This window comes from Sus scrofa, chromosome 3 (genome assembly GCF_054392235.1).
Source record: "Sus scrofa isolate SSC_HxYL_T2T_F1_AM1 chromosome 3, Sscrofa_HxYL_maternal_Yorkshire_Landrace_v2.0, whole genome shotgun sequence".
Classification (NCBI taxonomy): Eukaryota; Metazoa; Chordata; class Mammalia; order Artiodactyla; family Suidae; genus Sus; species Sus scrofa.
In genome coordinates, this window is record NC_139385.1 from 86,257,764 (window position 1) to 86,282,012 (window position 24,249).

General features: G+C 39.3%; 1 protein-coding gene across 3 annotated transcripts; it reads left to right on the forward strand.

Annotated features, from left to right (window-relative positions):
* Positions 1-227: 227 nt before the first annotated feature.
* DNAAF10 (dynein axonemal assembly factor 10) lies at positions 228-23,925 on the forward strand. 3 transcript variants are annotated; one of them, XM_085016122.1, is made up of 9 exons: positions 228-492; positions 7,722-7,768; positions 8,234-8,334; positions 11,120-11,250; positions 13,418-13,519; positions 17,076-17,191; positions 18,739-18,873; positions 21,584-21,681; positions 22,862-23,925. In XM_085016122.1, the coding sequence occupies exons 5-9, from the start codon at positions 13,468-13,470 to the stop codon at positions 23,067-23,069; spliced, it is 609 nt and encodes a 202-aa protein (XP_084872248.1). In that variant the 5' UTR covers positions 228-492; positions 7,722-7,768; positions 8,234-8,334; positions 11,120-11,250; positions 13,418-13,467; the 3' UTR covers positions 23,070-23,925. The 3 variants fall into 3 exon arrangements, 2 of the variants coding, with proteins under 2 accessions (XP_084872248.1, XP_005662559.1); XR_014839690.1 differs by lacking the exon at positions 7,722-7,768 and having other exon boundaries at positions 17,076-18,261; positions 18,355-18,873; XM_005662502.4 differs by lacking the exon at positions 7,722-7,768.
* Positions 23,926-24,249: the final 324 nt, after the last annotated feature.

The window sequence follows — 24,249 nt, forward strand, 5'->3', positions numbered from 1 at the left end:
TGGTCGCCCTCTGCCCACGCCAACTAGCAGCCAGAACATTTAGTTATCTCTAATATATACTAAAGGTTTTAAGTAAAGGCTATAAACAAGCTTGTGTTGTCGGTGAGGGAAAAAAGTCTTGTGTCTTCGGTTGCTCATCCGGCATTATCAAAGACATCTAAACCCAATTTCCAAGGGCGACAGGGGCGCTTACGGCAAACGGGAGGGACCAACTGTTCTTAACGTTTGGTTTCCGGTTTCCAGGTTAGCGTTTTGTCATGGTTTGTTGGGGGTGTGCCTGTGGCCTAGGCGGAATCCAACAGGTGGACCATGTCGGCCTTTGAGAAGCCTCAGATCATCGCCCATATACAGAAGAGCCTCAACTACACGGTATTCGACTGTAAGTGGGTGCCCTGCAGCGCCAAGTTTGTGACCATGGGCAACTTCGCGCGGGGCACCGGCGTCATTCAGCTGTACGAGATCCAGCACGGGGACCTAAAGCTGCTTCGGGAGGTGGGTACCCGGTCGAGACTGCCCAGTGCCAAGATCTGGGCCTGCTCTTGGGGGGCGAGTGTGTATCTTGGGCAGGGGTGGTGTGGGTGGTCTGCATTTTTTTTTTTTTTTTTTTGCCAAATCCTATGTCCAGCGTCCCCCCAAAGCACTTTTCTAGTTGCGTGGGAGTAGCGAAGCTTGAACGCAGATTGAGGAATACTTGCGATGTACAATACTTTGGTTCTAGTTCTGAATTCTTGGCGGGCTAGTTCATTCGCGCCTTGTCGGTCCTTTCCTCCAGCCACCCCAACCACCCTCCCAGTCCAGCGAGAGGTCCTTGGGGATGACATTCCGTCTTCGTGTTTAAATTTGGGGCCCTTTGGGGCAGGGCACACTTATTTGTGCAGAGCCTGTTAATAGGTTCAAATTAGTAAAATGCTTTTTCATACAAACGGTCAAAGTGGACACCAGGATGCCTGCTATGTAATTGGAGGAAGCAACCAAACATAGCTATTCTTTCAGCAAGTATCAGTTGATTGCCTGGTATTCCCAGGCATGTAAATGACAATGTCCTGGATATCATGGAGTTTATTTTCTAGTAAGAGAGAGAATCAGTTAAATAATCAAACCAACGCTACATAAATACAAATCTAAAGAAAAAAAAAAAAAACAAAGGAAAAAAGATTTGAGTTGAGTAGAAGCTAACAAGGCCCAACTAGGAGTAGTGGAGATTTTCAGAGGAAACAGCCCAGCGATGGGAGAGAGAGTGTCTCCTTTAGAAACAAAAAGAGTAGTAAGCAGGGACGTTGCAAAATCTGTAGGTCACTTACAAAATTTATACTTTTTTTCTAAGAAAAAAATGGGACATCAATGAAGGGCTAATTTAAGTGGGTGTGGCAAGGTCAGATTTACAAGTTTTGTAAAGATTTCTAGTGAAGGAGTTGGAGAATGACAATATTAACTAGCATGTTTATACCTGTTTACAGTTTTTAAAATGCCTTGATTTGGGTTGCATGAAGGAAAAATGATATAGCGTACTCAGACGTTTAGCATTGTTAAAGACGACAGAGAAATCTGTAATTCCAGGGGTCCAAAGCTGTGGAGAGAATCAACATGGAAGAGTTAGAGGTTAAAATGGTAGGCAAAGGATGAGTACAATTTTTATAGGATAGCAGAGATGAGATTTAAGCTTTACATGTTTTAGGAACGCCAGTTTTCTTGCTATGTTTGTCTTTTCTAGCCAGGCGCTCTTCTCCTAAACATGTTCTTTTCCACTTTTCCTTGTGTGGCTCATCACTTAGTCTCCAGTCGCCTGCTATTCTAAGATCCAGTTCAGATTACCTGGTTAATGACATCCACTCCTGATCCACGCAAAAGCAACTTTTCTTTACATCGCATTCCCAACGGTACTTATTAACTGTGCCAGAAATAGATCATTCTGACCCATTTATCTCTAATTAGATTGTAAGCTCCTGGAGAGTAAGGACAGGGTCTGTCTTTAGTATGGCATGTTAAGGAGCAGCCACTCCTAAATCACTTGTTGAAAGAGTAAGTTTATTCTGTAAAAGGATATAACTTGGGACATTTAAATATTGGTTTATTGGTCCTTAATCGATTGGGCCAGAGGTTTGAACAAATAGGAGACATTGGAATTGCAGAAAGAAACTTAAAGGTGAAGTATTAGGAATAAATACCAATCAAAGCTCAACCAGACAGCATTACAGACTTGTGACTTTTTATTTTTATATAAGGCCGTATGACTTGTCTGTCTTTCAGGAAGACACTTGTTCTGTAAAGAGAAAAAGTGCTGTCTCTTCTAAAGATTCTGGAGGATTCTAGCAGGTTGTTCTTTTGTGTGTGTGTGATAATTTTACTTTTTTTTTTTTTGTCTTTTCGTCTTTTTAGGGCTGCACCCTCTGCATATGGAGGTTCCCAGGCAAGGGGTCTATTGGGAGCTGTAGCCACCAGCCTACGTCACAGCCACAGCAGCACCAGATCCAAGCCGCTCTGCAACCTACACCATAGCTCACGGCAACGCCAGATCCTTAACCCACCGATGGAGGCCAGGGATTGAACCTGCAACCTCATGGTTCTAGTCACTGCGCCATGACGGGAACTCCATAATTTTACTTTTTAACAAAAGTAATATGTGTCCATGATAAACATACCAAAAATATAGTTTGGGGAAAAAAAAAGTTAATGTCACCCATAACTAGGATTAACCACTTTTTATTTCCACCTTTGTCATTGGCTCTTAGGATTAACCACTTTTTATTTCCACCTTTGTCATTGGCTCTTCTCTTTTTCTACCAGAAAATACCTACTGAGAACCTATCATTTCAAGGTATTATGCTAAAGAAGGGCCAAAACTATTTGAAAGATGAGCCCCTTCTCTTAAAGAACCTATTTTCTAAAGAGAGGATAAAAGCAAGTACACAAATTTCAGAGCTTACATTGTATTTGGCTGTGATGATGCAAGGGAAAAGAATATAGCTAAGGAGTTCCAGCTGCGGCACAGTGGGTTAAGAATCCAACTCTCGAAGCTCAGGTCATAGGTTTGATTCTGGCCCTGTGCAGAGGGTTAAAGGGTCTGCCATTGTCCCAGCTGCTGTGTACGTCCCAGCAATGGCTCAGATTCAACCCCTGGCCCAGGAACTTCCTTACACCAAAGGTGCAGCCATAAAATAAAATTTTTAAAAAGTTTAAAAAGAAGGTAGGTTAAGTACAATCTCCGTGATCCTCAACTCTTACTGTGTGTTGGGATCATCTGAATGTGTATTTTTGCTATTGTTGGGTACATAATGTGTGTGTTTTAAAATATTCATGCCTTGGGCCGCATCCCTAGAAATTGATGCACTGAGATTCTTGCCTCTAGACAAGAGTGAGGCCTGGACATCAGTATTTTTTAAACTTCCACCAGGTGATTCTAATGTGTGCTGGGGTTGACTGCCATTGGGCTAGATGAGTTATTTGTCAAAATATTAGGAAATATACTTGATTATGTCCTTGTAGAACTACATCAAGCGTTGTGCTCCAGAGCTCACGCATCCAAGATAAAAAGGAAGGAAGCAAATGGGACTTTGTTAGGACCTCCTTATCTCATTGCTAAGTGGATAGATAGGGAATGAAGGCGTGGCTTGGTATACAGGTGAGCAGTTTGTTGCACTGCACTCAGGTACCTGCCTAAGGGTTCAAGTGAGAGCTGAGAGCCATATCTATCTCTTTCACCAAGCCTTGCATCAGCCATAGAGGGCACCATTTTTCTAACTGGTCCAGAGAACTAGGGGGTGCCTGAGAAGTGGAATCACAGTTGGGGGTGTTTACACTTTAAAAATTAATAAGCTAACAAAGTTCTGCTTTTTTAGCCCCTGTGCCACTGAATTCACTGCTTGTTAGCATTTGGTTGACTAAACCTTTTAATGTTAATTAAGTAGTGCCAGGATGTGGAGGAGGAAATACTGACAAGCTGTACTAGACTCACCCACAGGCAGAACAAAAATAGCTTTCCCAGGAATTATCAATCATGGGCTTCCTTAATCATGTTGTCTTATCAGAGCAAAGAGAACCAACAGCTAGGTCAAATTATGTCCATTGTTGATGGTCATTTTCAGTATTATATAGCAAAAGTTAACCTATGCTAATTTTCTTTGTGGAACAAATTTTGCAGTATAGATCATTATTAATCTTTTTAACCAGCCAGTTTTCCAGCAAGCAAAATTTTAAGTGTCCTGAATTCTTTTCCTTTTTTCTTTTCCAAAGGTAAAATATTTAACAGGGTCATGTGTTGCTTTTGTAGTCATCCAGAATAAAAAAAAATAAAGATTATAAGAAACTAATAAGAGAAATAGCTTTGAAAAATAAGGTATTGCCAATAGAAGAAACTGCCTGTGTAGTTAAAAAAAAAAAAAAAAAGAGAGAGAGAGAAAGAGAGAGATAAATAGCTTTGCCCTGTTGAGGCTGACAGTAAATGAAGGTGATATGAGTGTGGTGCGGGATCGGCATCAATCCCATATCACCTAGAGTTTCCAGGGACTGAGGCAGTCAGGCAGGTACACTTCAAGAAAAACTTAAGTGACTTGGGTAGGTGGAGTGGCATGTGGTTGTTGTACTGATGTGACTTCAGTTGACCCTTGTACAGCAGGGGTCTGTGGTTGGTTGAATCCGCAGATGCAAAAGAACTGTGGATACAGAGGACCAACTGTAAGCCAAATGTGAATTAACTCCTGTGCTGGTCAGGTGTCAACTATGTATATAATACTTCGAGCAATAGTTTTTGGGTCTGTTTTTTTTTTTTTTTTTTTTTTGGAGCAATTGTCTTTTTAATTAAAGAAACCTCAAAGATTGGCTAATCTGTACTAATAGCAGTGCCTTTGGTATACAGATCTCTGCACTGAAAAGGTCTCAGAGGGAACTGGACAGAAACATTTTCAGTTTCATAAACTGAGTTCTGCAGGGAAAACTATGAGATTTGTTCCTGTAGTCACCTGAAAGGAAAAAAATATTTTCATTATGTCCTTGTTCTTCAGAGGATCTTAACAGAGAATAGCACATTAAATGCTCATCGCTGCATATTTGCACATTAGTGGAGATGATAGAGTTACCAGCATTTGAATGTCTCATTAGTGACACGAGAGGAAAGGCAAAACTCATTCTTTTGATAGTTGCATACAAGGGTACCTTCTTTTATTATACTTTGCTTTATTGTGTTCGCAGATACTACATTTTTTAACAGTTGAAGGTTTGTGGCAATCCTGATCACAGGTCATCACAACAAATATAATAATAATGAAAAAGTGTGAACTGTCGCAAGAACTACCAAAATGTGACTCCTAATAGCATTTGCTCACCTTGTGTCTCTGAGTCACATTTTGGTAATTCTTGTGATGGGTCACACTTTTTCATTATTATTATTATATTTGTTGTGATGACCTGTGATCAGTGATCTTTGATATTATTCTTGTAACTGTTCAGGAGTGCCATGAACCACACCTGATTAGACTGCAAAGTTAATTAGTCAATGCTGTGTGTAGTCTGATTGCTCCACTGACTGGCCTTTCCCCTGTCCTTCTCCCTCTCCTTGAGCCTCTCTATTCCCTGAGACACAACAGCATTGAAATTAGCCCTATAAGGGCCTCTCAGTGTTCCAAGGGAAAGGAAGAGTTACACATCTCTTGCTTTAAATAAAAATCTAGGAATGTTTAATCTAGGCAGGCATGCCTAGATAGACCATGAAGGCCTCTTGTACCAGTTAGCCAGGTTGTGAAAGTAAAGAAAATTTCTTAAAGGAAATGAAAAGTGCTACTCCAGTGAACACACAAATGTTAAGAAATTGAAACAGGGCAGGATCAAGACGGCAGAAGAGTTTAAGATGTGGTGTTCACCCTCTCCCCCCGCAACACACACTCAAAAAAAAATTGAAAAAAAAATTGAGACAGCCTTATGTTGCTATTATGGAAAAAGTTTTGGTGGTCTGGAGAGAAACCAGCCACAACATTCCCTTAAGCAAGGCCTAATCCAAAGCAAGGTTGTAACTCTCTTCATTTCTATGAAGGCTGAGAGAGATGATCAAGCTGCAGAAGAGTTTGAAGCTAGCTGAGGTTAGTTCATGTAAACCGGCTTCATGTAAAAGAAGCCGTCTTTATAACATAAAAGTACAAGGTGAAGCCGCAAGAGCTGATGTAGTAGCTACAGCAAGTTGTCCAGATCTAGCTAAGATAATTCTTGAAGGCAGCTGCACTAATCAACAAATTTTCATTGTAGACAAAACAGCCCTCTTTTGGAGGAAGACACCATGTAGGATTTTCATAGCTACAGAGAAGTCCATGCTGGGTTCAAAGCTTCAAAGAACAGGTTGACTTTCTTGGTAGGGGCTAATGCAACTGGTAACTTTAATTTTAAGCCATTGTTCATTGACCATCCAAAAATCCTAGTGCCTTTAAGAATTATGTTAAATCTGTTTTGGCTATACTCTATAAATGGGACAATAAAGCCTCGATAACAGTACATTTGTTTACAACATGTTTTAGTGAATATTTTAAGCCCGCTGTAGAGACCTACTGCTCAGGGGGAAAAAAAAAAAAAAGCCTTTCAAAATATTACTGCTCATTGACAAAGCACCTGGTCGCTCAAGAGCTCTTTTGGAGATGTACATTGTTTTCATGACTGCTAACATAGCATCCATTCTGCAGCCCATGGAGCAAGGAGTAATTTCAACTTTTAAGCAATACATCTTATAAGGCTGTAGCTGCCATAGGTAGTGATTCCTCTGATGGATCTGGACAAAGTCAATTGAAAACCTTCTGGAAAGGATTCTAGATGCTGTTAAGAACATTCATGATTCATGGAAGGAGGTCAAAATATCAACATAAACAGGAGTTCGGAAGAAGTTACTTCTAACCCTCATGAATGAGTTTGAGAGGTTCAGGACTTTAGTGGGGGAAGTAACTACAGTTGTGGAAATAACAAGAGAGCTAGAATTAGAATTGGAGCCTAAAGATGTGACGGAATTGCTGACATCTCATGATAGAACATTAATAAGAAAGTGGTTCTGGGAGTTCCCATTGTAGCCCAGCAGGTTAAGAACCCAGCATTGTCCCTGTGAGAATGTGGGTTCGATTCCTGGCCTCGCTCAGTGTATTAAATATTTGATATTGCCGTAGCTGTGGTGTAGGCCACAGCTGCAGCTCCGATTAGACCTCTTGCCTGGAAACTTATATATGCCACAGGAGCAGCTGTAAAAACAAAAAAAGAAAGTGGTTTCTTGAGATAGAATCTACTCCTGGTGAAGATGCTGTGGGATTGATGAAATGACAGTGAAGGATTTAGATAGAATATTACATAAATTTAGTTGATAAAACAGGGCTAGGGAGGACTGCCTCCAATTTCGAAAGAAGTTCTAATGTGGGTAAAATGCTGCCTGTGTGAGAGTCAGTCAAAATAGCAAACTTCACTATTGCCTTACTTTAAGAAAATTGCTGCAGCCACCCAAGCCTTTAGCAACCACTGCCCTGATCAGTCAGCAGCCATTAACATCAAGGCAAGACCCTCCACCAGCAAAGATATTATGACTTGCTGAAGGTTCAGATAATGGTTAGCATTGTTTAGCCGTACAGTGTTTTTTTAATTAAGGTACGTATTTTTTTTTTTCAGATGTAATGTTGTTGCATGCTTAACAGACTACAGTATAGTGTAAACATAACTGTTACATGCACTGAGAAACTAAAGACTTCCTGTGACTTACTTTATTGCAGTTTGCTTCCTTGTGGTGGTCTGAAACCCAACTTGCAGTATCTCCAAGGTGCCTGAACTTTTATATTATTTTATATATTTATTTTGCCTTTTCTAGGGCCGCTCCCTCGGCATATGGAGGTTCCCAGGCTAGGGGTCTAATCGGAGCTGTAGCCTCTGGCCTATGTTAGGGCTGCAGCAACTCGGGATCCGAGCCGAGTCTGCCACCTACACCACAGCTCACAGCAACGTGGGATCCTTAACCCACTGAGCAAGGCCAGGGATTGAACCCACAACCTCATGGTTCCTAGTCGGATTCGTTAACCACTGTGCCATGACAGGAACTCCCCTGCCTGAACTTTTAAATTGTATAAAAGTGACTAAAGGAAAAGCATGATAATTTTTATCAGACAATGTTTTAATTGCCTTTTTTATTGTGTGCCTATTTAATTCCTGTAATAGAGCCATAAATATCATGGATTATAAATAGCTGCTTACATAAATAATGTATCCTCTCTCCCTCTCTTCTCTCAAGATTGAAAAGGCCAAACCCATTAAATGTGGAACATTTGGTGCAACATCTTTACAGCAGAGATATTTAGCTACTGGGGATTTTGCTGGAAACCTTCATATATGGTAAGATTATTTCATCAGTGTTGAGACATGAGATAAGCAATTTCTTTGATAGTCTAGTTATTCTTCCTCTGAAAGAATTCTAATTTTAAAATGTTTCAAATTTACCAGATTTTAAACTTTAACTGTTTATAAGAATGACAATTACTTTTCAATATCTATTTTTAGATTTCATGTTTAAAATCCATTTTAAGACACTAGCATATTTATCTTTAGATATTTCAAATGATGTTATTAGTATTTATTTCCATCCATGCTATTTAATGCTAGCATTTAATACCCATATTTGTAAATAAAGGGCTATTCCTCTTCAGCATGAAGGATGCAGTATATAAAAATGCTCACATGGGAGTTCCCATCATGGCACAGCAGAAATGAATCTGACTAGGAACCATGAGGACACAGGTTCGATCCCTGGCCTCACTCAGTGGGTTAAGGATCCGGTGTTGTTGTGAGCTATGGTGTAAGTGGCAGCTGCAGCTCTGATTTGACCCCTGGCCTGGGAACCTCCATATGCCGTGGGTGCGGCCCTAAAAAAGGCAAAAAAAAAAAAAAAAAAAGAAGCTAAAAAAGCTCAAATGTAACACTGAAAAATTAGATATTGTTTACATTTTAAGATGATATTTGGCATTACAGAATGATACACTGTATTTTTGTATGTTTTAATTTTTTCCTCCAATTCATTAAATTTTTTTTCCTTTTTTTTATGTTTTAGCTAACATCTGAGCACAGCTTTTTAGGAACACATCTGTTGAGTAAATCAAGATAAACCTGTTTTGAATGAGCAAAATCACAATTGTGCCAGTTGCTTTTAATTTTCATGTTTTACATAGAGTTATTTCCTCATTTTTAAATGAGTTGAATGAACTGAAATTCCTCTCATTACTTTTGAAGAAAATCTCTTAAATCATTTAAAGTATGCAGTAATTTTTTGGAAGAACTATCTTCCCTACCTTATGTTTTCTATTGTGACCTTTCTTGATTCTAACTTAGAATCTATTACTTTGTAATTAAACTACTTTGACATATTTATCTGTCTTAAAGTCATAGTATAACAAGAATGGAACGATTTTCCTTCCCTATGCTTTAACTACTTAAAAGTTAAGTTAGCATTTATTAGGATGCATTCGTTTTTACCTGTTTGGTCATATACTTTCAAAGAACTTGGGAGAGAGAGCAGTCTGAGTGGTTTGGTTTGTTTTGTTTTGTTTTTGGGTGTGCCCGTGGCATGTGGCAGTTCCTGGACCAGGGATCAAACTCGCACCACAGCAGTGACCCAGGCCACTGCAGGGATGCTGGATTCTTAACTCCGCTGAACCACAGTGGAACTCCTGGGTGTTATTTATTTATTTATTTATTTATTTTGGTTTTTTGGCTTTTCTGGGGCCGCTCCCGCAGCACATGGAGGTTCCCAGGTCAGAGGTCGAATCGAAGCTGTAGCTGCCGGCCTACCCCAGAGGTCAGAGGTCGAATCGAAGCTGTAGCTGCCGGCCTACCCCAGAGCCACAGCAAGGTGGGATCCGAGCCACCTCCGCAACCCACACTACAGCCCACGGCAACTCCGGATCCTCAACCCACTGAGCAAGGGCAGGGACTGAACCCACAACCTCATGGTTCCTAGTTGGAATTCGCTAACCACTGCACCACAACGGGAACTCCCTGGGTGTTATTTTTTAAAATAAATATATTTTAGCACAAGAATATGCAGCAGATATAACTATTGACTCTCTTGCTAATAGAGCTTCCTAGGATAGTGCAGGTATTACTGTCTTACTTTCATTGGTAAGTCATAAGCTCACATGAAAAGAAGTGATGTTTCAAAGTCTGGCACCAAGATCAACATCATCTGTAAACTAGGTTGAACTTCTCAAATTTTGATTTGCAAGATTTTACTAATAAACCTGGGCCTGATAATAAATTGGGATTATATGTCATGAAGAGCTGGTTCACTGAAAAGAGAAAGTATAAGTTGTGGAAAACTGACTTGTTAAAAAGAACTGTGGGTAGAAGCTCCAGTAGAAAGGTAGAAGTGGCAGAATAAGGAGGAAGGCACGGAAGGGTGCATTAGCGTGATCTACTTGAGCCGTTCGCCAGCCGGGTCGAGTGGGCTCAGACACACCCAGGAGGAGGTAGTTTCCTGCATTTCCTTCACTTAACTAACCTAGAACTAGACAGACTTCAGCGAACTTGACTAGGGTGTTTATTTTGACCAGCATGACGATAAACTGAAAAACATCACTAGGGGAATATCAGTGTGAAATTCAGTGAGAAAATAATACATTATTAAGGAAGAATGTATGCGACATAAACACCACTCATATTTTATCCCTGAAAAGATCCCAAGATCAAGCTGCCACAGCTTCCTTTGGAAACGCTCTAAATCACTTTGCATTTACTCTCTATTTAAGGTCGTGGTTATCAGACCTCAGTGTACCAGGAGAGATCAGGTTTGGAGCCTCAGCCCAGAGATGCTTTTTCCTTATATCTGGGGTGGAGGCCATGAATCTGCCTTGATTAAGAAGCATGCCAGCTCATTCATGTGCAGAGGTCCTAGACAGATCGTCTTTGGGGACCATTGAGTAGAATGGGCTCAGGAGTGAGAATTCCAAGTTGAATGGTGACCGCTCTCATCGAGGGCTTGAAAGAAGCTAAAGCAGAGAGAAAAATTTAGAAGTAAATGTATAAATCACCTGAATTGCAAGCCCCTGACTTTTAAACAAATCTGAATACGGCATGCATTGTGAAATTCGGGACATGGGTAAGTAAGGAGCTGTGTTCTGTTGTTTAGGAACTTGGAAGCTCCAGATATCCCAGTATATTCTGTAAAGGCTCATAAGGAAATTATAAATACCATAGATGGTGTCGGTGGACTAGGCATCGGGGAAGGGGCACCTGAAATTGTCACTGGCAGCCGAGATGGTAAGTCAGAATCTCCTGTGTATCTTCATTTTTTAATCTGATAAATACCAAACAGCGTATTCTCTCTATGTGGCTATCTTCCTCAGTACATGCTCCTCTGAATCTCACATTCTGCTTTCTCGAGAGGCAAGTTTGATTGCACATCCCTCAGTCGTTTCAGACCTCTGGATATTTTCGAGATAGAGGCATGGCCCTGACTATTTTAGTTTTGAGCTAGTTCAACTCTTAACAACCATAGTTTCCCATGAACCTTGAGAATTTAAAGTGTCTCTACAGGTTTCTGAGGCAGCTGACGATAGAATGTGGGTGGCAGCTTCTCATTTTCCTTTTTTAAAAGGCAGAATTAGTACTTGCGAAAACTGTCACATTGACAGCTAGTTGGACACTGAATTTCTGTGGTCTTTCCACTGGAATGTTGTAGAAAGCTCCAGAGCACCAGTATGCTGCTCCCCTACAGTGACTAATGAGGGACAGGTCTTTTGGTGTCCGGAGCTGTTCTGAATGTAACAGAAATTCTCTTCAGAATTTTTGTGACCTGACAAGGGATACAAGTGATTTGGTATCACAGTTGGTGCAGCTAGTTTTTTAGGGCTGCTCCAGACCATGAGGAAATTGTTGTCAAAGAAAAGTGGAATTTAATTTTCTAATAGTTTCTCAAAAGAATAGCTGTGTTTTTGAAATCAAACCTTTTTTCTAATCATAGAAAACAATATGGAATATGGTAAGAAAAATAAATGTTAAATTTGTTTTCCTCTCTAGTCTTACGTATAGTTTTACATGTGTTATCAGTGTTAATACGATTTTGTATCTTAACGTCTTTCATTTACTGTTTTGTCTTATGTAAGTATTGCTGTTTCCATGGGTCTTGATCATTATCATGTTCATGGCTTTATAATATTCCATCCTGTGGATGTGTCAGTGTCCATAACCATGTCCCTGTTAATGGGCATTCAATTTGCCTTAAGGTTTTGTTTGTTATTTGAGGAGAGCGACTTAAAAATAATGAAGAAATGAGTATCATCATGTATATAACTCTTTTGGAATAGTCATATTTTATCATTTGAAATATTTGTCAAACTTTTCAAAAGTAGCTATTACCTTATCAGCTACAGAAGAGTAGGTAGATTTTCAGTCTGCCCTACCAGCCTTGATTTACTACCTCCCCCAATTTTGCAGATAAAAATGGTATTCCATTCCACCTTGTGTTAACTTCTTTCCCTATTTGATAATTAATTGATTTTGCTTTGTGAATTGTCTATTTATGTTCTTTTCTCATTTAACTAGTACAGACTTAATATGAATGTTATCAATTTGTATAAGCTCTCTAGATTAATGTAACTCTTGTTCCATTTATAGGAAATTTACTTCTCCTTGAAGTAGCCTTTTTAACGACCAAGTTAATTTTATCCTTGGTGATAAATCTAGTGGAATATCTCTGCTCTTCTTGCATTTATTACCCTTTTTAAGTTTTTCTTTTTTTACCTTTTTCCTATTCTGACTAGTACTTGCCTTTAGCCATTTTATTACCTGCCTTTGTATTTCTCACAGTCAGTAGCAGTATTTAGTTAGTACTCCCATAGTTTGCATTAAAATGAAGGAGTTGAAATTAAATTGAGAAGAATTATATTACTTTTATCAATTCTTTCTCTATTCTTCTTTGAGAAATCAAACTTAATTGTATAAGAAATGGTATTCCAAAATCTCATAAGAGAGATTATAGAATATAAAAATTAGTTCATTCATTCATCTGTATAAGAAAAATTCCAATAATTATATGAGTAGTAAGGAAAAAAATATTAAAATGACACTGGTTTTATTCTAAATAAATAGTATATTGGTTTTAGGCTTAAACCAAGAAAGTAAGGCATGATTTGAATTATATAACGTATGTGCCTTGTCAGTCATACCTTGTTGATGACTTTGGAACAGTTTTTGGCTTTTGCATGTATCTATTAATTGGAGATCAAGTTAGATGGTATCTTATGGGTTATTTCTCTGATGTAAGTACACCTTGCCCAATTAGAAGTCAAAAAAAGTCAGTATTTTTTAGATGTTATAACCTCAGTAATATATCTCCATGTACCAAGGAAGCCCATATGAAGAGGATGCAGAAAGAAATGTCACCATTCACTATTAAATTTTGCCAACTTGCTTTTATTCATGTCAGGAACTGTGAAGGTGTGGGACCCAAGGCAGAAAGATGACCCCGTTGCTAATATGGAACCTGTACAAGGAGAAAACAAGAGAGACTGCTGGACCGTGGCATTTGGTAAATTGCTGAAGGCTCTTGTATTTGAAGTATTAGATTGTAAAAAGGACAGTGTTTCTAGAGAGTCCTAAGAGTCTCTTTATAAACTATTCTGTGGATTATTCTGACAGTTTATTGAGGCAAATAGGCGTGGCCGGGGTTGGAATCCTCATTGTGCTACTTACTGGCTGCGTGACCTGGGGCAAGTTATCAAGCGTCTCTGTTTTTGCCTGCTTCATTTATAAAATGGAATAATAGAATTTACTTAATAGTGTTGTTATGTAAAGTGCTTAGAATTGTGCTTAGATATTAAGTGCTCAAAAATATTTGCTATTATTACTTCTATTTAACTTGATCATTTTGGTCTAGTTTAGAACCAAAAGCCATTAATGAAACTAAGTAGGGTCTCCGATGCAAATGGTAACTAACAAATCTTGCGTTATATTCTACAGAGAATGTTTATTTTCTAGAAAATAGTTATGCCATTGCAAAATTACTTTTTATAAATTTGATCACCATGTTCCTCTATTAATATACTTAAAATGAAAATTGATTTTGTAGGACTAATTGATGTTTGTCCTTATATCTCTTACCAAGCCACTGAAATTATAGTAATTTTTGCTAGTAAAGGATATGGCCCATATTTCATTTTAAACCTTTGTTTTCTTTCCTTTTTTCTTAGAATAATCCATTGTAGATAACAGACATTAAAAGTGGGATTTAACAATATATGTGAGCCATTTAGCTGTTTATATTGTTTTTAAATTGGGTTGTTATTTAATTAGAGGAAAGTTTTAAATTTCTTTACTTTTTTTTTGTTGTTGTTGTTGCTCTTTAGGCCCTCCCCAGAGGCATACGGAGGTTCCCAGGCTAGGGGTCTAATTGGAGCTGCAGCTGCTGGCCTACACCACAGCTTACGGCAACACCAGATCCTCAGTCCACTGAGTGAGTTCAGGAATTGAGCCCACAACCTCATGGTTCCTAGTCGGATTCATTTCTTTTCTTTTTTCTTTTCTTTTTTTTTTTTGGCTTTTTGCCATTGCTTGGGCTGCTCCCATGGCATATGGAGGTTCCCAGGTTAGGGGTTGAATCAGAGCTGTAGCTGCTGGCCTACGCCAGAGCCACAGCAACGTGAGGATCCAAGCCGAGTCTGCAACCTACACCACAGCCCACAGCAACGCTGGATTCTCAACCCACTGAGCAAGGCCAGGGATTGAACCCACAACCTCATGGTTCCTAGTCGGATTCGTTAACCACTGAGCCACGAGGGGAACTCCTAGTCAGATTCATTTCTGCTGTGCCACAATGGGAACTTCTAAATTTCTAATTTTAAAGACAAGTTACTGTACAGGAATTACTATGTGTGAATATTTTAAGCAATAGTATAAACTTGAGACATGCACACTTATGGAGAAATTTCAGAACGAGTGTTTAGAATCAGCATCTAAATATTTATGTAATAATTAAAAGGTCCATTAAAGGCTTTTTCTCATTGAACTAAGGGACATAAGTACAATTTTAAATATAGGACATTAAGTTGAAAGAAAGGACATCTATTCATTGATTTTGACAAGGTTTTTTTTGTTTGTTTGTTTCTGTTTTTTTGTGGAAATGCCAAGTATATACATAGCTGTGGTAAAACAGTCTGATTCTAACCCCAAGAAGCTCGTAGTTTTGATAAAGAGGGCATGCTGTCTACGTTACAGTACGAGACAGGACTGATAAAAGTTTACAGAGGCATGGAAAAAGGCAGAAGGAATCCCAAGGAGAGATGATTAGAGAGGAAGAGCATACTGACCTCAGACCAAGGATATGTAACATTTGAACCACTGAGATTGGGAGGGAAGTATGTAGACGGAGTGGTGGTAGCCTTAAATATGGCACATGGCTGAGTTCCTGTCCTGATTAATGAGCCTGACTAATATCCATGAGGATTCGGGTTCCATCCCTAGCCTTACTCAGCAGGTTAAAGACCCAGTGTTGCTATGAGCTGTGGTGTATGGCGCAGATTCGGCTTGGTTCCCAAGTTGCTGTGGCTCTGGCGTAGGCCGGCAGCTGTATCTCCGATTGGACTTCTAGCCTGGGGACCTCCATGTGCTGCAGGTGTGGCCCTAAAAAGACAAAAAGATAAAAAAAAAAAAAAGGCACATGGCCAGGGCCAAAGGTGTTTAGAAGGTCTGGATGGAGTGGTAAATCTTTGAAGGCTTTTGCAAAGATGAGATATAATCAAAGCTTTAGGAAAGCAAAACTGGTGTTGTGTAGCAGGAAGAGATGAGTGGCAGAGGAAGTATGAGGCCTGAAGCTCTTTGTAGTATTCCTGGAAACACATAGTTTAGATGCAACAAGAATGGAGCAGAGGAGGTCAAATCAGAAGATAACATTGTGGCAAAAAAAAAAAACAAAAAAACAATTTGGCAGTTTTTTGGAGATGAGGAGCAAGGAAAAGGATTATCTCCAAGGTGACTAAATTTTGAGGCTGATTGTGGGGTGCATGATGTCATTAATTGAAAAAGTTCCGCAGGGGATGTGATGGTTTGTAAAGGAAGACTGTGAGGTTAGTTTTAGACATGAGTTTCAGATGCTGTTGTGTCATCCCTGTGGAAAGGCAGGGCTGGAGTTTGTAAGAAAAAGGGCAGGCAGCAAAAAAAACATAGGCATTAGGATGAGATATCCACATAACCTGGCACAGCTAACAGGGCTTCCCTCTCACTAACACATATTCCTCGGCAGGAAGTACTCCGTTAAGAAGCCCTGGATCCAAGCAGGATGAATTAACAGCAGGTTATAGATTTTACTTTGGGTGTGATCATCCTTACAACTAAAAATATGTTGTATTTTTATAAGTGCACCCCAACTTCTTGGACGACATTTTACAAAATAGGTTTAAAGTAGTTTCTATATGCATTCAAATGTAGTTACTGGCAAAGAAAGCAATGGAAGCGGAGCTGCGTTCGTTCTACCAAAGCCTGTTATGTTTGAACTGGTGGTCTTCATAGATAGAGGAGAGAGAGAATATTTGCTTTCAGTGTAAATCCAAGGAGTTCCCTTGTGGAGCAGTGGGTTAAGAATCTGGCACTGTCACTGCAGCAGCTTGGGCCACTGCTGTGATGCAGGTTTGATCTTGGCCCAGGAATTTCCACATTCTGTGGGTGCAGCCAAAAAAAAAAAAATAAATGAAAGAAAATCTAATAAACTCTTGCATATATCCCTCGAGTATTGAATCTCAATGAATGAACTTTTTCTTTCTTTTCTTTTGCTTTTTAAGGGCCGTACCTGCAGCATACAGAAGTTCCCAGGCTATGGGTTGAATCAGAGCTGCAGCTGCTGGCCTACACCACAGCCCTGGCAACGCAAGATCCAATCCTCATCTGCGACCTATACCACAGCTCACAGCAGTGCCGGATCCTTAACCCACTGAGTGAGGCCAGGGACCAAACGCACATCCTCATGGGTACTAGTTGGATTCTTAACCCTCTGAGCCACAACAGGAACTCCCTCATTTAGGTTTTTTTTTTTTTCTTAGCAGCCTTCAATTCAGCATTTATAAAGATCTGAAATGTCATGTTTTGATTTCTAGGCAATGCATATAATCAAGAGGAACGTGTCGTTTGTGCTGGTTATGACAACGGAGATATCAAACTATTTGATCTCAGAAATATGTCATTACGGTGGGAGACAAATATAAAAAACGGGGTAATGTACCTTTGGATTCTTTTCAGTTTCTCTGAACATGTTTTTACCCACCTCTGAACTATATTACAAAAGCAGGAGTTCCTGTGGTGGCACAGTGAGTTAATAATCTGGCTTGTCTCTGTGGAGGCTCGGGTTCTATCCCTAGCCCAGCGCAGTGGGTTAAGGATCCAGCATTGCTGCGGCTGTGGGTGTAGGTCGAAGCTCCAGTTGATTCGACCCCTGGCCTGGGAGCTTCCATATGTTGAAGGTATGGCTGAAAAAGAAAAAAAAAATAACCAAAGGAAAGCAACTCTAATAACTCATCTAAGTACAACCCATCTGTTGATAGTTCTTATCCTTTGGGGGCTGTAGAGTCCTTTGAGGATCCAGTAAAAATCAGGAATCTTTGGAGTTCCTGTTGTGGTTCAGCAGTAACGAACCTGAATAGTATCCATGAGGATGCTTAGTGGGTTAAGTATCCAGCATTGCCACGAGCTGTGGTATAGGTTGCAGACACAACTCGGATTCTGTGTTGCTGTGGCTGTGGCGCAAGCTGGCAGCTGCAGCTCAGATTCAGCCCCTAGCCTGGGAACTGAGAACTTGCATACACCTAATGTTCAACCCTAAAAAGCAAAAAAAAAAAAAAAAAAAAAAAATCAGAGATCCTCTCTTTAGCAAATTAACACACACCCTCATGTGATATGACAGTGCCAGGTAGATCACAGCCCCTATGGCTCATCTGTGGACCCTGTGGGCCACGCAGTGTGGTATTATGTTTTGGGGGGGCTAATTTAAATTTTTTTCTTTTTTCTCCTTTTAATTTTTTCCAGTGTGGTATTAAAATGAGCTAGAGGAGGCCTTTTTCTGATATTATTAGGAAGTCTGAAATGTAATAGACTCCCAAGTACTATTAGATTTTTGGTTCCTGAGTTGTACATCTTGAGTGAAGCATGTGGTTCCCTCTTGTTCTCTCTAGTCAACCTTTGTTCAGCTTTATAAAAGAATTAAATAACAGTGGTAAAAAGTTATGGCTTTCTAGATGTACTCTAGCTGGTTCTATGAATCTTATTAACCAAGAAGAAATTTTTGTAGTTACAAGTATTTGATATATTGACTCAAAAGATAAAAATGATTATTTAAAATGCTTTCTATGAATCTTATTAACCAAGAAGAAATTTTTGTAGTTACAAGTATTTGATATATTGACTCAAAAGATAAAAATGGTTATTTAAAATGCTTTTTATTTTCTATTTTTTATTTTTTTAATTTTTTTGGCCTTTTTTCTAGGGCTGCTTCCCTCAGCATATGGAGGTTCCCAGGCTAGGAACTGAATCAGAGCTGCAGCTGCTGACCTGCACCACAGCTCACAGAACACCAGATCCTTGACCCACTGAGCGAGGCCAGGGTTTGAACCTGCATTCTCATGGATATTAGTCAGGTTCATTTCTGCTGAGGCACAGCAGGATCTCCCTGAGCCACTAATTTTAAAAAATTGTTTTACTTAGTTTGAAAGAACCTCTTGAATAATAATCATGAGACCATTAATAATAAATATTCTCCGTTTCCAGGTATGTAGCTTGGAGTTTGACAGAAAAGACATAAGTATGAATAAATTAGTAGCTACATCTCTGGAAGGAAAGTTTCATGTTTTTGACATGAGAACACAGCATCCAACCAAAGGTTTTGCTTCCGTTTCAGAAAAGGTAAATATGAGGGGAGTGTGTTCTATGCAGAGGAATGTTCATGGCTTGTTTTAGACTAAGAAATAGAATGAGTCACCAAGTTCCTTCCAGGTTTTTCCATGAAGGGAGCTATTTTTAATAAATCTTGTAGAATCTTGACACGTTTTTCTGTGCAAAGAGCACTTTCCCAAAGTTTTTCAACTTTAGACTTGGTGATTATCATAAAGGCCTCAGTTGGCTCTGATTCTCATTTTGTACTTAAGAAGCAATCACAAAAAAAGTAGCTGATTTAGGAATTTGATCAACTAAACCAAGCTTGGTGTTTCCTAATAAATATATCATATTTGTATTAATACCTAATTATATACTTTTAGGTAAATGCTTGTATATACCTTTGCTTAATACTAATTATATATCTTTTAAACTATATCAACATATATGCATTATGTCATTTCATCACATTTCGTTTTATATTCCAGTTTGATATATAAAATGAAATTATTTAAAGTGCTAATCACTGTGGTACATAGTTTTACTCAAAATTTATTCATTTATTCATACATGTATATGTACATACTTTGCCTTGTTCTAAATAGTAGTTGAGGAAGCTTAGAGGGAAACAGGATATTGCAATATTAGAAAATGTGATGAAGAAAGTGGCGCAAATGGAAAACACTGGTATAAAAAAATGAAATTGATATATAAAGCAGTGGGATTGCATGCAATTCATGCTGAAACAGCCCATCCTCTGCAAGAGATAGGTTGGAAATGTGACTCTGAGCTTCCTTGAGAAGAAAAATGAAAAACCAGTTACGGATTTGTAGTTTCTGTAGTTTCCGTAAGATTAACATAAGTAAGTTGCTCAGGAAATAAAAATTCACTCCCTTGCTCCCTTTCCTCTATCATGGAGTCAGTAGTACTTCTCAAACCTTCCTGTTCTTTTTTCTTTGATTATTAAAATGATTATTATTGCACATAAATGACTGTCACTGTCTGATTAAACTCTTAGGATAACTAACTATACACTGTTCTATTGTTTTGCCTTTGTCATTTTGGAATATATTAAGTATCTATCAACAACACAAAGCACTTACTAAATTATTCCAAATACAGTTGCAACTCATTTGTCAGTATCTGAAAATTGCCATGTGTCTCCAAAATTTTTTGGTTACATTTATCCAGTAATTGCTAAATCCAGGAATTGCTAAATCTGTCAGGTAAATGACTGGTGCATTTTAACGGGTCATTTCCTCTCTTGTTTTTTTTTTTTTTTTTTTTTCCATTAGCTTCCAGGAGAAAAAGATAGGTTTAAACTACAAAACAAATTAAGGTTTAACAGCTTGAACCTATTCACTTGAGAGTCTCACAGACTTCAGGTGTGGATTTTGAGATATGCATTTTTCTTTGCTAATGATAATTGTCTTAAAAGACTATTAAAATCAAATGTCAGGACTGATCATTAGCTAAAATGCAGAGTGTCTTATGCATAGCTTAGATCAAGTTAGCTAGTCTCACTGCTTCTGCAAAGCAGAAATCTTTTCTCCCCTGTCACTCTCCCTCCCTCTCTCCTACTCCCTGCAGGTCCCCCCAAATAGAATCTAGCACTATTAGGATTGATTCACTGGCTGTTGTTAAGGTGCTAAAAGCTGTTAACCTTCATCCAGTTGCCATTTTGATCTTTTCATCCAACGTGACTGATAAGTCCTCCTGATCCTTATTTTGAAACAAGTCAAGTCAGTGGTGTAAATTGATTAGACTGGAAGCTTTACATTAAAGTTCATTCTGTTTATGGGAATACTTGGTACGTGCCACTCAGTTTTGCTGTGAACCTAAAACTGGTCTAAAAAGATCTATTTTTAAAAAAAATTCAGGGAGTTCCCTAGTGGTCTAGTGGTTAGGACTCAGCACTTTCACTGCTGCAGCAGGACTGGGAACTGAGATCCCACATCAAGTTGCTACACAAGGCAGCCAAAAAAACAAACCAAACCAAACCAAACCACTCAATCTGTCCTTTTTTTCCCTTAGGAAAAAAAGTATGTTTTTGTAATATGTTTTTTTCCCCCTCCTTAGATTTAGAGATATTTAAATTTATGAAATCTATTTGCGTAATTTGTATGATGCTACAAGGTTAAATGTTAGAGACTTTTAATCTGATAAAATCTCTTTTTAATCCAGCAAAACATTGTTTTGGAAAACAATAAAGAAAAATGATTCTTTTCCCAATTTCTGATGGGCTCCTATAAATCCCTGTAGTCATTCTAAAGAGAAGTGTCAGAAAATAACTACTTTTAAATAACATTAATTATAATTGAAATGAAAGAAGTTGTAGAATTTGTTATTATTGAAGCAACAGAGGTAAAAATCCTCATTTGTAGGTTTTTCTTTTGGGACAGTCTCTTTTTTTTTAATTTATTTTATTGAAGGTTAGTTGATTTACAAGGTTGTGTTAGTTTCTGGTGTAAAGCAAAGGGATTCAGTTATATACATTCTTTTTCATACTCTTTTCCATTATGGTTTGTCACAGGATATTGCCTGTAGTTCCCTGTGCTCTACCGCAGGACCTCGTTTATCCATCCTCTGTGTACTGAATTGCATCTGCCAGTCCCAGACTCCCCCTCCCTCCCTCCCTCACACCCCTTTCCCCCTTGGCAGCCACAAGTCTGTTGTCTATGCAGGACAGTCTTTCTCATATAAACTTATAAACTTCTTGTGTGCCTCTCGTTCTGTGCAGGCTCATAAATCTACTGTGTGGCAGGTCCGGCACCTGCCGCAGAACAGAGAGCTCTTCCTGACAGCTGGAGGCGCTGGCGGCCTGCACCTCTGGAAGTAGTGAGTCTCTCTACCCCTGCACAGCGCTCCTTTTTAGGTCACCTGTGGGCGTCAAGTAGGATTAGATTGATCTTGTCTCCTTCTCCTCCTTTGACTTAGTTCATTGTGAGATGATTTTAAACTTCATGGTATTACATAAGTATTACTTCCGAAGCTTTTTTTTTTTGTCTGTCTTTTTAGGGCTGTACTCTCAGCGTACGGACTTTTCCAGGCTAGGGGTTGAATCGAAGCTAGAGCCGCCAGCCTACACCACAGCAACGCGGGATCCGAGCCGTGTCTGCAACCTGCACCACAGCTCATGGCAACGCCGGATCCTTAACCCACTGAGCGAGGCCAAGGATTGAACCCACATCCTCATGGGTACTAGTTGGCTTTGTTAACCACCAAGCCACAACGGGAACTCCTAAGCCTTTTTTTTCCCTTCCCACTAGTATACTCATTTTTATACTCTGTAAATTTTAACCTTCTTTTGACACACTAAATTTGTTTGTTATTTTAGTAGCATCTTCCATTTAATAGAATAGCTCGTGGACATTTTTATTCATCGATTTGAAATCATGGTTTTTGCTAGTTTTTGGTTTTGTTTTTTAAATAGGCAAACTTTGACCAAAGGCTTTTGTGAAGTATTATCCTTTGGTCATTAGAACAGTCCCTCTAGAAGAGAGGAAAAGCATTAAAATTCTTATTTATCCTGATAATTCACTTGCCCGAGTGCAGGGGACGTTATTATAGACTCAGCATGGAGCCTAAGACCCCTGGTTGGTGTCCAGGTAAAGCCTCATCATTGTGTCAGTTCTCTGCACCCTGTAGGCAGGGTTAGTGACAGTGACAGCCAGATCCAGCTTGTGTTACCACCCATGGGCTCTGGATCCCAGGGCCTGGAATAGAGATGAAGGGAGGGCTGCTGTTCATTTAAAAGGCCTGGTAAAAGCTGGGAGTTAATATAATTGATGTTTAAACGTTTTTTGGTTGAAGGCTTTTTTAATGAGATTGGGGCAGGGGGGGTAGGATTGACGTTGAAATACTGTCTCCCTGTTTCCATACCAGTCAACATTAGAAAGATGCCTTAAGTACTCATCAGATCCAGTACTCCAGTGAGAAATAGACATAGTTACTGGAGTATATGTATAAAAATAAAATGGCTAATGTTTACCTCCTCCTACCTTGATCTTGTTTTCAGCGAATACCCAATTCAGCGGTCCAAGAAAGATTCCGAGGGTGTAGAGATGGGAGTCGCGGGTTCGGTCAGCCTCCTGCAGAATGTCACGTTGTCTACCCAGCCCATTTCCAGTTTGGACTGGAGTCCAGATAAGAGGGGTCTCTGCCTCTGTAGTTCATTTGATCAAATGGTAAGAGTACTGATCGTTACCAAACTCCATAAAATTTGATCTGAAGACTTTGGACACGAAACCTCCAGAGGAACCCTCAGAATTTAGAATCTGTTCTGGGATCCTTTGACCCTTGAAGAAAGTTGGATTTGACCAAAAAAGGCCCCAGGCCAGCCTCTCTCGGGGTGTGAACTGAGCAGTGCCCGGCGGCCTGACTGGACACTGGTTTGCTATTGCACAGGAGGCCACCACAGGCCCCAGCACCGCTCTGTTCCTCTCCCCTTTGTTTCTGATAAAATGTCAAAACTTTTCTCTATTGAGACATTTGAAATTGGCTCTGCATCCACAAAGTTCCATATTTTATAACAGTGCTATGGTAGTGACTTAATTTGGTTTAAAATAGTATGCCTTGTTGTTCCCTAGTGGCTCAGCGAGTTAAGGATACAGCTTTGTCATGCAGGGCCTCAGGTTTCTACTTTGGTGTGGGTTCAGTCCCTGGCCTGGGAATTTACACATGCTTCGTTTGGGCCCAGCCAAAAAAAAAAAAAAAAATTACAATAGTTTACCTTGGTAAAATGACTGAATTAACCTTCATAAATAAATATACTTTGAGGCATTTCAGTGTCAGTAAATTTCTATAAAGATTACTACTTTATAAAATACCAAAATGGTATTATGGTCAACCTAGATTTAGGTCACTATTTCAGCAGTGTAATTCTTAAAATGAAATATGTGAAATACCATGATTTACAAAGACCTCTTTTTTTTAAGTTAAAAAACAGAAGTCAAATTCCTGAGACTTCAGTTATTGGCTGTGGTAAGTGATGGTGAAATGTATAAGACTGTGGGGCTTTTGTCGCCTTGTTTTTGTCAATCTTTTTAATATATTTTGTGAATAAATTTTGTTTGTAAAATCTGTGGGAGTCGTGTCATCTAGAAACTGTGTTATCTAGAACCTGTGAATTTGTGACACTGTGTAGGGGTCTAGAGGGAAAAAAAAAAAGCACTTGCCTTTCAACCTCGAACCAGAAAAGTGGTTCTGAATCAAAACAACACAGAGGAAGCAGATGCAGCTTGGCCTCATGACGCCATGGCCATGAATGCAGTGCCCACGGGTTTGGCATGTTTTGCATCAAACATCAGAGTTAAGGGAAGAACGGGATTTTGACTTTGGGAATTTCAGGATAAACAAAATCTCTCCTCAGGGAAAACACAGATGTCAGAAACAGCCATGGCTATG